The 14836-nt window shown below is 39.1% G+C and overlaps 1 protein-coding gene across 3 annotated transcripts in view; it reads left to right on the forward strand.

The window, feature by feature from the left end:
• The window catches only part of LOC140381675 (protein unc-13 homolog C), an 80908-nt gene extending 71736 nt beyond the window's left edge, over nt 1–9172 (forward strand). For all 3 annotated transcript variants that reach the window (XM_072465755.1, XM_072465757.1, XM_072465756.1), the window contains 7 exons: nt 112–235; nt 611–670; nt 1218–1298; nt 2682–2829; nt 5077–5169; nt 6646–6805; nt 7587–9172. In XM_072465755.1, the coding sequence (XP_072321856.1) occupies nt 112–235; nt 611–670; nt 1218–1298; nt 2682–2829; nt 5077–5169; nt 6646–6805; nt 7587–7872 (952 nt within the window). In that variant the 3' untranslated portion in view covers nt 7873–9172. The remainder of the gene's footprint in view (nt 1–111; nt 236–610; nt 671–1217; nt 1299–2681; nt 2830–5076; nt 5170–6645; nt 6806–7586) is intronic.
• The last annotated feature ends 5664 nt before the right edge of the window (nt 9173–14836 follow it).

Consider the following 14836-nt stretch of genomic DNA (forward strand, 5'->3'; position numbering starts at 1 on the left):
AACAGGGCACTTCCCCTGTTTGAACTACAGGTGTTTAATAAAAAGTCATTCGTACAGTATCCAAATAAAGTGCCCATTTTGATTTAATAATACTGTTGAATTTTGTTTCAGCTTGATGTTATTTGCCAAGATCTGTGAGAAGACGGTTTTGAAGCGCGTCCTGAAAGAGCTTTGGAAGATTGTGTTGAATACTATTGAGAGAACCATCGTTTTGCCACCGCTGAATGACCAAAGTGTAAGTCTCAGTGTGGTTTTCCATTTTCACTCCTCACATATCCATCTTCCTGACCTCCCTCCTCTGCTCCACCTGTTTCTACTCCCCTCACTTTCGCTCCATCTGTTCAGTTTGCTCACAACACTGAAATGACAGTACTGCAGATTACAGCACATGGCGGGTTATTCTTTCATATGGTTAATTGTTTGAAATTTCCAGGGTCATCGTTTTCATCTTTGTAGTCGGTAATTTGTTTGATTGTCTTGTTTTGTTGTCTTTGTTGGGTTTAATTCCTTGGCATCATGCTTTTTTGTGTGCTTGTTTTCCGATCATTTTTACTTTCTGCATAAGTGCCAGCTATAAATAACAAAGTAACTCCTTCTTTCCCACAAACAGCAAGGAGCTCAGATGATCTTCAGTGCTGCTAAGGATCTGGGACAACTCTCCAAATTGAAGGTCAGAAATGATAGTTTGGGATGATTTTGTGAAATAATTTATGTTCTACAGAAAACCATTAGTGGTACTTTTAAGGTGGAAGTAATAAGAATGGAAGGCACAGTGGATGTCCCGTTGTATAGTCTGAAATGGACATTAACACAGTAGATTTAAATGTGATTTAGGGTGACCTTTGTGAGTGCCTTTTCCAAGCGTACAAGAGGAGTCTTTTAATATTATAAAAATCCTCCAAATGGTGAGCTTAAAAATGTGCGAGTGCAGTGGACCCCAGTGACGGAAAAACGACATGTTTTGTTTTCCAACATCTGTTGTGAGATTATCATTTGTTATTTGGTTCTTGGAAAAGTTTGCACAAAAGATTACTGCTGTTAGGAATTAATGTAGCATTTTAAATCATTTAAAACTGATGTTCGGCTGGGAATGGTCTGTATCCCAATCTTTTATCAGCTTATTGCCTTTGTAAATGAAACGCTTGACACGTTCACAGTGGCACTAAAGTAACATAAAAATAGATTACATTGAACTTATTGCATTCATATTTCTGCAGGAGCATGCTTTTCGAGAGGAAGCCAGGAGTTTAACTCCACGACAATGCGCAGCCATGGACTTGGTGCTTCCCACCATCAAGGTAAGCTTTGTGCCTTTAAAGGAGACATATTATGCAGAATTTACTCTTAAGAGCTTTCAACCATGTTCTACTTACTTTTCCTTCTAGTTTACCCACTCAAAGTTTTATTTAGAGTGATTCGAGCATGTTTGAGTAATCTTTATTCTCCTGTAATCAAGAAACGATTGTTCTGCACTTACTTTGTTCTCCAATTTTATTTTATTTGTTTTAGACAGTGATACACGTAGGATTCAAGGGTATATATTTTTTTAAAGAGCTGCTCGTTATATTGAGCTGTACCTGTACTAGCCGGGGCCTTGAGCCTGGTCGACAGCGCTGCACTTCGTTATAATGACGTTTACAGTGACGTACAGTCAAAACTACAGGTGGAACAATACAGTTTTCATCGGGATGTCAGCTGACTTGTTTTTTTAAAAACTAAAAATACTCCATTGATTTCCGTGGACTAAATTGCTTGCAAAAGAAAGGATAACTGCATTGCTACTAATTTATAGCCATGCAGCTGTTTGTTGTCAAGGGACATGAGACAATTTCAGGATCAGAGTTCTTCAGGGACAAAGGAAGAGTTATAGCATGAAGCTGTTGCGGGCTTACAGCATCATAAAGTGCTGAGGAGTCTAATTGATTTATATGTCTCTGAAGACGTTACCTGCAGCTTTATATCACTCACGTGGCGGTTTCCTGTTCATCAGTATTCCAATGAGTGCATTCTCCACTATGGCAGGGAAGAACCGAACAAATATACACAGTGTAAATACATTTGAATCATCTGCATTATTAAAAAAATCATTAATAACTATTTTAAATGGCCTTCAACCGGGATTATGCGCATTTAGCTGGACTGATGTGTGGAATTTAATATTGTAAAGCTCCTCTGAACACTGGGCTGTGTAATTGACTTTAGAAAGTCTAACTTGCAGACTGACTAATAGCTTGTACTGTAGTGAATACCTCTTGAGGCCTATACAATATGCAGCGGTATAATCAAGGCTATTTTCTCAATAAACATTGTCTGTAGCCTCTGCTCCACCTCCGCTCCACCTCTGCTCCACCTCCGCTCCACCTCCGCTCCACCTCCGTATGTGGGAGACTGGGAGTGTTGACAGAATGGAAAGGACAGTACAGCCTCATCTGTCCTCAGCTCTTAAGACTTATCATCAGGACAAATGCATTAACGCACAAGTGTGGGGTCTAAACGCCGGGTAATTAGATGTAGAAGGGGCACTTACAGCTCTCGACATCGCAGTCTGTTTGTCTGCTGTGCCATGTCCACTGCCTACTGCCCTTGTAATCACACTGTTACCATGTCTGCCGCTAATGACTTTTCACAAAGAGCTGAAATAGTCGAAGTAGAAAACAACTGTCTTTTCTTTTTTATTGCAGCAATATTTCCATGCTGGCGGAAACGGACTGAAGAAAAACTTCCTGGAAAAGAGTGCTGATATGAAGTCGCTCAAATACGCTCTCAGCCTTTACACTCAACCTACAGATGCCTTGATCAAAAAATATATATGCACCCAAACCTCTCAAGGTGAGCACTTATCACTTCAAAGTTCCCTCTTTTAATAGTGCATGACTGCGAGGAGAGAGAACGCACTCTTTATCCACTCTGTATAAGACAAATGTTGACTACTCGTGACTTACTTTGTATTTTGTAGCCTCAGTGACTTACTTTGTATTTTGTAGCCTCAGTGATTTACTTTGTATTTTGTAGCCTCAGTGATTTACTTTGTATGTTGTAGCCTTGCTCATCTGGCTGTGTCTGGGGCTTTGTCTTAATCTGTAACAGCTTCAGGTGTCGGCTGGCATGTTTTGGGCTCAGCGGGCCATTGGTGCTGTGAGTTTACAGTGGCCTCAGCGCGTTCATCCTTGTGGAAAACAGTGCAGGCAGCAGGAGGCGGGACACACTCAGAACAGACAGCTAGATCAGCCAATCACAGACGGGAATGGCTCTGCGCTATTTTCAGACAATTTTATGTTTCTCCTTAATTTACCATGTGCATTTGTGCTCCTTTTTAGCGTACAGTGTGATGTTTGACAGGGTTTAGTGTGATGGCGCGAAATGGAGTTAGCGATGTGCCGCAGGCCGGTGGGAAAACGAATGTCATGCGATGGTCTGTTATTGTCAGGCACTGAATCATTTATGTGCGTGTACATTTGTCAGGGAGAAGAATGGTATTGTATGTCTAATTGATGCTGCAGCTCAGATGTATTCATCAGTGTGTCTATAATAAAAACCACGTAAACACATTCAAGGCATGCTGACTTTTGCAATTGAATAGACAGCCGTGGTATTGCTCTACTTTGAGTTAGAATGTAAACAGGACATTATTTTTTTAACGTTTCACAATGTCCTCTTATACGTAGAGTGCATGTCGCTGTACTGTACATACAGTACTAGTCAGACGTGGTTGTACAACTGTTGTGTTGCATTTTGTTCATTTGACCATTAATTTATCAGCACCTTTAATAACATTGAAGGACACTGAACAATCGAGCTTTAATCCAAGACATTTGTGTTTGACTAAAGACATGTTGGTGGCAAAAGCTCTCAATATGATTAAGATCTTGTGCAAAACATTTTTTTCTTCTCAGGGAATCTTCTTCAGAAGGGAAAATGCAGATTGAAATGTCCAGTTGCTCCCAAAACTTCAGCTAAATCACTGTTTGCTTTCTTTTTTCTATTTCTTTAATCATGACAAAATTATCCCAAGTAATTCATCGACTTAATTGACTAAATAACAAAAGAACTACAGTCCCACTTTACAAAGGATTTAAATAATAAGCAAATGCAAGTGGTAACCCAGAAAAGCAACAATACAGAACAAATCTGTGAGAGGAATCTATCCTGAACAGAGTCTGTTTGAACATAAGCATGAGTCAGAGCCTAATTGTGAGTTACACAATTCAATAATGACATAAAATGGATATGCACATAAAATATATATATATATAATAAAATATAAACTATGATAAAATAAGGCATGTATAAAAAATAAGGTGTTGACTAAAATTAAATTAAAATAGACTTTGAATAAATACTACTAGTGCAAAGGTTGGTTGGTTAATTAATTCATTCATTAATCAAGTAATTGATGTAAAGAACATAAGCCAGAAGGAGGAATGTGTTTGCCTGCATTGATAAGACTTTAGACCCCCACAAGCTGTAGACTCTCATGGTTCAACATCTGTGCCGCTGTAAGATGAGGCGATGTAATGGCCCAAGTCCCATCATGCATTAGTCTCATAGAGACACATGGTGAACAATCAATTCTAATTGTTTCCTGGCAACAAAGTGTCCCTGTGTGTGCATGGATGATGGCAATGCAAATATAGCTGTAATAGTTTATACTTTTAAAATAAATGCACTGTAAACGTAGAGAATGATTCAGTACATTTTCTGACTGGAACGTTAAAGTGTATTTATCACAGCTTCACGCTCCATCGACCTTACAAACAATGATTTTTTTTCTGTCTGATGCTGTAGTTTTCATGTAGCTTCAAGCTAAGGCACGCTAAGGCTTTATTTGTTTCTGTGATGCCATAGGCAGTAAAACCAGGAAGCATTTCTACTGTTCATCCACCATTCGGATACTTTGACACACAAGGTTGTTTCTTCTCGCCTGCGTGCATTTTTCAAACACAAAAAAGCGTTTGCTTTTGTCCAGCCTCCACTTTCAGCCGCATTCTCCCCCTCTCTTTTGTCTCTTTCAACATCTTTGATTATCTCAGAGCCACTTTTCCCAATTCTCTTGTTGCTGTTTTGGTGTTTGTCTAGGTCAGTCATCCAATGGCTCGGTGGGAGACGTGTCAATGCAAGTAAATCTCATCTCTCATCCTGGCACCGGGGAGCACAAAGTCAGCGCCAAGGGTGAGCTTTCTGGCATCACACACACCTCCTGTATTGAAGCCTGTTTTTAAATAAAAGCCTATTCCTAATCCTAAAATATTTGATTTGTAAATGAAGTGAAATTTAATGAATGACTCAAGATATTATTGCAGTGACACATGACGGGAACATTTTGTACCTGAACATTTCTTCTACCAAGATTTACACCTTTCTAATTTGCAACACACTCTATTATATCACCTTTCTTTCTTTGATTCAGTATCACTGTCTAAAGTTCAAATATTACAAGAACACTTTTTTAAACAGACAGAAATAGATGTTCTTTGCGTGTTATTCATGAGTTTTGTGTTCCTTTTTATGTCATTTTCAACATGATTTCAATTCACTGGCATAAAATGTGGCGTGAATATATTTATCACAGGTACTTTCCCACCAAATAAAGTAATAACTGGATAAACATAAACCTGTCATATGCATTTTTCAGCTGGTTCGAAGAGAATTTTGGTTAATTCTCTTGCCCATGGTCGTAGTTCTCATATCAGTTCTTCCATTGTACCTGCTGCTTTAAATGAAAATAATAAAACAAAAATGCTATATCACAATTAATGTTCACTCTTCACAACTGTGATTCAAATAACGCCCCGTTCAAAACACGTTGGGATAAGCTGTGAGCCTCCCACAGTCCTCCATATGCTGCCGTTTTAATTGGCTGCTTCACAATGGCAAATAGATCATCGTTGCTATGGTGATTTTGATTTTGTAATATATTTAAGACTCGTCTTCTGTCTATTATGGCAGTTTATTGTATTCCTGTCAATGCTGTAATTATAGGGCACAAGAAAAACGGTTTTAAGATGGGCAGTGTTTTTATATTATCTATCAAGCTGCCAATAATAGTCGTTTTCAGTCATAACAGTACCAAGAACTAAGTCCCTATCACAGGAAGCGTATTGAGCTCTGTAAATCATTTGTATAAAACCGAAGCACAAAAAGCACAAACAAATCATGAAATCATCAACAAAAACACGATTATTTAGTAATTCAGGATTGTTGTGACCACTTACTAATACGTATTTTTATTTTTTGAGCAAAGTATTTTCTCTTGTGGGTCAAATATTTGTCTAAGCCAGAAAATGAATTACACATAAAAAAATGTAAATGTACACAAAAAGGTTCCTGGTTTGACTCGAACGTACCTGACCCTGAGCTAACAAAGTCTCCCAAATGTAGCCCCCAATCACTAGTTCCTACTCTGGAGCTGGAACTAAAAAACAACAACTGATAACGGTTCCTACAGTGTGAAAACCTTTAATTCTAGAAAGAAAATAATGTGTCTCGTTCATGACGTTGTATTCACATTTGCCAACTTAAGACTTTGCTCAGATTAGATGTTAGTTTTCGATAACAAAAACTGCATTGATAAACTAGAATGTTTTTTGCCCCTTATATGACCATACTTACGGTCTCTGATTCAGTTGTGTTCTTGTGGCTTGGCAGTGGTGGGTGTGGACAACCTCATGTGGCAGACCAACGCCATGTTCCGGCCGTTCGTGGAGGTCAACGCCGTCGGACCTCACCTGGCTGACAAGAAACGCAAATTCAGCACCAAGACCAAGAACAACAACTGGTCGCCCAAGTACAACGAAACATTCCAGTAGTAAGTGTTACAGCGTTAGGTCAACTGTCCGCTTTGTAGCCTTGTGTGTATTTCCCCCGAACTTGAGGCAGAAGCGACGAAACAGAATTGTACAACAGTGTAATCAATGCTGGCTGGCTGTTAAATAGAGATGTACACAGATTTACACCTCTCATTGTATGGATCTTACAAAGTTGGTAATTGCTGGGGATAATTAGAAAGCAGCCCAAAGAAAAAGCTGACGGAGAGAAACAGCTCATTAAAATAGAAACATTCATTTCACTCACATAAAAGGAGCCAGTGGTCTGAGGAAAACACAATGAGTATGCTTTATATTGGAAGAATGTCACCCAAACGGACGCTGTAAGTGACTTCTTTGTTCAGACGGGAACAAAAGGAAGTGCCGGTGACCTAAAGAACATGTTGTGATTCTCTGCTCACATGGGTTCTGGTGGGGCTTTTCATAAAGGTACAGAATGACACTGAAGTCTAGAATACTTAAATGCTTGGACACAATATTTAATGTAGTTTAAAAATCTGTTTTGCCCCAGTGCAGTGCGCTGTAAAAGCAGCTCTGTGTGAAACAATTATACTACTGATCATTGTCTGCATTCGCTGTCCAGTTACAAAGCGTCTTTATTGAAGACGTGCCTGGAAGTAGTGTTATTTATGAAGCCGAAACTTGCCTTGACCCCTGAAAATTAGTGAAGGTACAAATTGAAAGTATAATCTCGCTGCGGTGAAGAAGCTTTGCTGTAAAAATGCCACGTTTGATATACTTTCTCTTGTTTTCCCCGTGCAGTGTCCTGAGTAACGAACATGGTCCAGAGTACTACGAGCTGCATGTCTCGGTGAAGGACTATTGTTTTGCACGGGAGGACCGCATCGTAGGCATGACCGTCATCCCACTGCGAGAGCTGGCTGACTCAGGTAGTTGTTCAGCCTGCTACCCTCTGGTCAAGAGCATCTTTATGGACGAAACAGGCCTCACGATCATGAGGATACTCTCCCAAAGGACCAACGACGAAGTGGCTAAAGAGTTTGTGCGCCTAAAGACGGACACACGCTCAGCGGAGGAAGTGTCGTAACTGTGGAAAATGCAGTATTAGGAATTATAGAGTCATGTCTTACGCTAAAGTAAGTAAACAGGTATGAAGCAGTAGCAACAGATGTTCAGCCAGGAAAGGGCTGGAATCAGCAGGTGGAGGAGATATCCAAAGAATCAGAGAGCGACGTCCCAGGCAGAGAGCGGGAGTGCGAGAGAGAGTTGTGTTTGTTTGTTTTGTGCATGTGCGTAACATCTGTTGGAATGTTCATTTTAAACTACAGTATGTACAAGTGTTTACTTACCGTATGCTTACTATTAAGTACTATATTCTACAAATTATGTTAATGAGACATGGAAAAACATTTTGTACAACATTTAGTCTTTTTGAACTGAGATTCGTTCCAATGAAGTGCCAAACCAGTGAAAAAAAGAACAAACCAACGTATATGGAATATGATGAACATTTGCTTGATTCTTTTGTCCGGTGTAAGTCTGTTTCTGGCGGTGTGGCGTTCTGATTGTTGCAGTTTTTTTTTTATTTTGAACCTTGTTTGGCTTCACGTTCTTCCACACGGCACTGTTGTGCATGTCTTTTCTGGGCCATGTCTCTCCCATGATTCCACAGTGACCATCGAGCAGGGTCCTACCCCTTGCCTTCAAACTCTTTGTATTTTAAGTCGTCCTAAAAGATGTTTTTTTAAATGGCGATGACTGCTATGTAAACCTTCATAGGTGTTTGTAATTTTATAATCATGACAACAATGACGACAGCCTCCAGTGCTAACAGTCTGATCGGATGAAGGTTATTTTTCTTTGGATTTACATTAATTCTTTTTGCCATCAGCTTCCAGCCTTTCTGAATGACCACTGTGAACATGAGCTTTGGAAGGCAAGCTTACAAGACATTGTAACAGTATATTTTTGTTTGGATTTATACAATAACTTTGTTTCTGATAAACTGCCAAAGTTATATGAAATATTTGTACAAACGCAATCCATTTCATTTATGGAGATATATATGTACATGTTATTTATTTAATTTACAAAGCTTAGTATTTGATTGTCAATAGAGCAGTAATAAGACTTTATTTTTGTTTATTTCGTGTAAAGCTGTAAACAGATTAAAGTTGCACACGTTACTTTATCACACAGTTTTATCAGCATTGATCATTTACTTAGATTATTTTTCTTCACTATGGAAAGAGTTTAACATTTGGAAAATATGCAACATTCCTATGTATTGCACTGATGGCGAATTGTATGTCATGTAAATATATTTAGTGAGATATTGTATAAAAGTCTACTTTTCTTTAATGTGCATAAAGTATGTTCAAATGTGACTGAGTTTTGTGATTCTCTGAGACACGACCACATCACACATTTAGTTTTTAAACATGGTAATACATGTTCTACTTTCCAGCAGATACAAATATACAATAGTAAATGTAAAGAGTCTAACTTGAGGGATAAATTAATTTCAATGTTTGGTGCTGCCTCAGGAAAACTTCTGTTACAGTTACATTATGCAATTTGTATTTATTTATGCTTTCAGCTCTCAACCTTAAATTCATTCTTGGCCTTGCTTTGAAAAGATTGTGGTTATTCTGCCCTGAAGCAACAGATGAATTACCGTAAATCCCCCTCAAATCTCACAAAACCTGAGAGTGCTGGCAAGTGGTCAAAACGTATCTACAGAACTAGTTTTGCAGGCGGCAGTGTTTGTGCATACCTCAAGCGATTAAACATGATTAAGACGTTAAATAGCGTTTCAAAAGGGTAACTCCATAATCCAAAATGACAATAACCAGCACTGAAGTGAATGAAATCTTCGTATGAGGAACGCCGCTGACTGTAATTACCTGTGTCCGGGGCAGCACGGCCACACGAGTTAGTCCATCTGTCAGTGTCGCCATGTGGCCTTTTTCTTCCCGGTGTGGTCTGGCCCAAACACCAAAGGGCACAGGCAAAACAAGAGATATCACTGACAACAGACTCCAGCACTACTGAGATAATAGGACAGGCATTGTTGAGCATACAATACCAAACAGCTTACTCTCCACATGACGGGAATAGGGCCAAATGCATACATGGACACTTGAATGAAGGCAAGTTAGTCTGAAATGAGCAGAAGTGGAGAGTAAATTGAGAAAGTCGGGTTAGAAATTAATTGGCAGAGAAGGAGACAAACATATTGGAGTAGCCTACTTCCTCTTGAGTGAGATTACTTTGGGACTTTCACCACAGTATAACCTTGTACTAGTAAAATCTAGCTTTGCCAGAGAAGGTTGATCAGTAACGCCGCTCATAAAACATGACAATGAACAGATTGACAGCTTCTATATAGGGGCTGCAACTGGTTTCATAATAGGTTTCCTCCCTTTCGTATAAACCATAAATCTCATTTGTGTAATGGGCAATTAGAGACAGTGAAAAAAAAGAGTAAAAGGATAAGCCAAGTTGTTAAATACATCTGCAGTCAGAAGATTCTTTCCTGAGGGAAAAACATTAGCCTAACTCACTCATGTACCGCTGCCAACACTCACAATTACATCAACTTTGACTTCTGCAACCTTGACCTCTCATTTGCATCTCGTAAATTCCTCCAGGAATATTATTATCATCATCTGCAGTGCCTTTCGAAGGACAAGGAGAGATGATGATGCCAACACAATGATCTCTAGTTGGAATAATGTATGACAAAGGTTAAGATGACAAACGCTAGGCTAAACTTGCCATTCTGTGAATGTATATACGGTACACTTCTTACAATTTTAAAAGTTCATTAATCTAATTAGTAGATTGAAATGCTGATTAAAAATCGATTTATTAGCAGAGCACTGACATGTAAAAAATACCTTTATAAATGTGCAGTACTCATCTGCCTGTGATGTACGGTATTGTGTTTGCCACTACAGTCTGAGCTCAGTGTGTCCTTCAGAGCACATTGTGTGTTGTCTGGATGGAAGATTGATGGAGGGCACCTCACTTGAGAGATTACTCACTCGCAACAGCCTCTGGATGAGAATGGGTCCACTGGAAACTTTGGGAATCTAATTTGAGAAGAACATGATACAAAGCAATCTCTGCACTGCACTGGACAGTATGTAAGGGCATTTCCAGCCACCCACAGTGTATGTTATTAACCTTATGCACTCACACTTCATATGTAGTCATCAGTGCCTGGTTTAACCCCATTTGAGTTGGTAATGACTTATTAACAATGTTTTATGCATTAAAGGGTCAGACCTTGTTTTCTGGCTGAGCGCCTTAATTACAAAATTATTATAATTCCATTCACAACCATTAACTGCTTTACGTACATATGTAAAATCTAAAAAGCTTGCATTCGGATCGCTGAACCACAGCCCAGCAAACATGTAAAGCTGTTATCACTGTTAGCCTGTATTAGCCCTCTTCAAAAATGATTTAATCAGTGACAATATGAGAATTTCTTGACTCTATAATTCACCTCATTCAAAACGATATCATATTGTTTTTCTCTCCTCTGTAGTTCCCCCACGCCCTTGTGTCCGCCTCCACTGGGACAAACCTGCAGCCTCCTTCATCTCCCTGCGGCTCTCCCCTCTCCTCTCCATCACCGCTGTCTGGTGCACCTCCGCTCTCCCTCTGTGTACTTTAATAAATCATCAGACCCTCTCGTCTGGGGTGGAGTGCGTACTCTTACTTAGCCCATTTACAGTCCGCGCTCCAGATACACAAAATTCTCATAGTTGTGGGATGCAGCTCCAGAATGTAAATATACACATGTTGTTTTTTGGGATAGATGCTCTCAAATAACAGCAAACCTGTAGTGCAGTAAAAGTACTCTCCCTTTAATAAATGAGAATAACACAGGTACACCTACCACTATACGTAACAGATTATAACTTCAGATCAGATTGTGTAAAAAGTAACTTTGAGCAGCATGTTTTTCATTTTACAGACACACAAAACACAACAGCTGGTTCGGGACACAAGAGCAAAAGAAAGTAGCAATAATACAAGTGAGAAATAATTTTAAAAAAGGCACCACATGGTTAAAGATAAATAAAGTTATGGATGGATGGATGTATAGGTGGTAAGGTCAAATATGGTCTGTATCTCCTTGTTGATTTCACTCCAATATTTTTCAGCAAAAGGAGCAGCATTTTTCATCATTACTTTATACTTTTATACTCTCAGTTGTAATTGAGTACATGTAACTGTTTACTTACACATTTCAGTACTCATTCCACCACTGTTTATGCTTACTCACACATGCTTTCTCATCCTTCTATTGGCCAGCCCATGTTCTGAGTGAGTGACAGGCGACAGATTGAACCATGACCTTTCAAAAGAAGAATCAGAAATGTATTGATCATATCACCCACAATAATACTTCTTCTGCCAGGCCTTATATCTGTCTTAAATTGCTGCCATATTTTTTTTTTCATATATATATTGAAACTACTACTAACCCTTACTGCTACTGTTCTTGCAAATATAATTAAAACCTAATTTAACAAAAGTGTGTTTTAAAGGTGGAGGTTATGCCTCCTGGTTGTCTCCATGGAGATGTTATCATGTTGCCTGGGATTTTCACAGTACGGCATTAAATATATTCATCTTCCATTGGCTCAATTATTAGTTTGTTTTTTTGCTTAAGATTATACCCTGAAATACATCTGTGAGCTGGGTCGCCTCTCCAAAGATCTGATCTGTAACTTTGCCTGATGTAATTTCATAATTGAATATGTCATTTCATACTGTGTAATATTTCATAACATATCATTCAGGTGATTAGGGGCCACACAGCAGGTGCTCATGCTTTTCTTCAGCTCCTTCACCCTCAGGGTACTGCAGCACTGTAATGCTGTATAGTACAGCAGCCTCTCCATCACTGCAAAATCTGGACTGAGAAACCCGATTCAAATATTCTGTTTAAGACTTCATACTATGACAACACTATGCGATTGGCCAAGAACATAATTTCTGACCCTAGCCATGTTCTACCTAACGAATATGTGCTGTTACCATCTGGGCTGTTACCACACTTTTGAAGCGTGTGTGCCACGCAATGGGGTCAGGCTCAAACAGTCCTTCATATATCAGTCCATCTTAAAACTGAACCTGGAGCTTAATCCACAAAATACATGGGAGTAGACAGTTTTGTGTTTTTTGAGGGTTTTTGTTAGATGTCCTAAATGTTCTGTTTGTTTGTATTATCAGTGTGTTTGTGTGACGGAGCCACTGACAAAGTTCAGATCCTGGATCTGACAATAAAATATTATCTATCTATTTAACTATCTATCTATGTATCTCCGCAGTAATTGAAAATCTTCATTCCTAACAGCCTTTCCCATGACCACATTGTGCCCTTGAGCTGCAGTTGACCACATGGTTGGTGAGTTGCCACGCTGGTGATCAGTTAGTAATGTTGTTATTACACAATTAGCCACAACTGTGGTGACTTCAGCTGAAGCCCCTGGACCTCAGCCCGCCTCTTTTGACCCTGATAGATGAGCCGTTGAACTGAACCGTGATGCTGGCTCTCCACTGTTAGTGCACCGTTGTGGCTAACAACTGGATAATTGCTTCCACCACTTGACAGTTTTATGGCAAATGCACATGACAACATGAAAAGAGGTACAAAAGGATTATTTATACCCTTTGTGCGATACAGTTATCCAGGGTGTTGTTTTCAGCTGAATGCTCCAAATTGCATTCTGGAACCTTTGATTAGACTGACTGGGAAGGCTCCTGAACTCACCTGATTGCTTTAAGGCAACTATATAATTTTGATTTGACAAAACATTACAGTTAAAAGACGCTGTGCTTTCTCTATTAAAATTGCTAAAGTGTAAGACTCAAGCTACAAAGCAATATGAAAACTCATTTGGAGCCCTGTAAATAACAATAATGTGGAGTTCCACTAGGCTTCCATTTACAACCCTGGCTCTATCTATTCACACAAGTCAACAGATGAGCCCAAGTGAGAGCGAGAATAATGTTGTTCTTGTAATAATAAAATACATCTAGTTATTATCTTCACTTTGTATAGTTTTACTGTCGAATTATGCCCCAAAAGCAACAACTACTGAATCAAAATGTATCTTAGTTGAATTTGAAAATAATAATGTACGGTAGTTGACGTAGAAATCAGGTGGGGAAGATTCATGAACATGGCCTGATAACAAACAAATAAAAATAAATCGTTAACTAAATAGTATGTAATGTAATGGTAATTAATTAAAGCAAACTCTACTGATTCAGAAGTGAGCAACAGTCAACAACCTTTAACTGTTGGCAACTTGGTGGGCGAAGTCCTCATTCACAAACAGACCACGAGACACAAGAGTGGTGCTTTTATACTCGGGAAAAACTTGTTGGGGGCAAGAATTCATGATAGAAGAAACTAGGACTTACACAGGGACTAATGACGTGTCCTTTCCTTTGCACTGCATAACTGATACACAATACATGAATCGGAAAACAAAACATTATAGTCTAGATCATTTTGCCAAGTTTATCCCATGGGAGTCCACACAGAATAACGCAAACTTAAAGTGAATATGACATAAACATAGTAAATTAATTGTATTTCAAACTTTACTGAAAATGTTGCCTACTTTTCCCCAGTTTAACAATTTTGGCAAAGATCATAATGTTGTTTCCTGGTTGGACAGCAGATGTGACATAGGTACCGGTAATTCCACATCTGTTACCTAGCAACCACACAGTAAACAAGGGTCAAAATCTATATAAATTACACACATCTCTCAATAATACATGTATTTGATTAAAAACAGTTTAAAAGAGTTAATGAGTAATAATTGACTGTGGACTCAGGAGCAGGACCCCGCCTCAACCTGCTCCTGCAAACCACTCCTCCATTCTTCAACCACACCTCTAATTACCCAGAAGCCCTATTTATACCAGCCTATCCCAGCATCACTGATTAGATGCGCTTGTGTTTAGCTGCAGCTCGCCTTGATCACTGACGCCAGATGAATTGTCCAATGAGA

This window comes from Eucyclogobius newberryi, unplaced genomic scaffold (assembly GCF_026437365.1).
Source record: "Eucyclogobius newberryi isolate DKJ021-1_F unplaced genomic scaffold, fEucNew1.0.hap1 SCAF_5, whole genome shotgun sequence".
In the NCBI taxonomy this organism is placed as follows: Eukaryota; Metazoa; Chordata; class Actinopteri; order Gobiiformes; family Gobiidae; genus Eucyclogobius; species Eucyclogobius newberryi.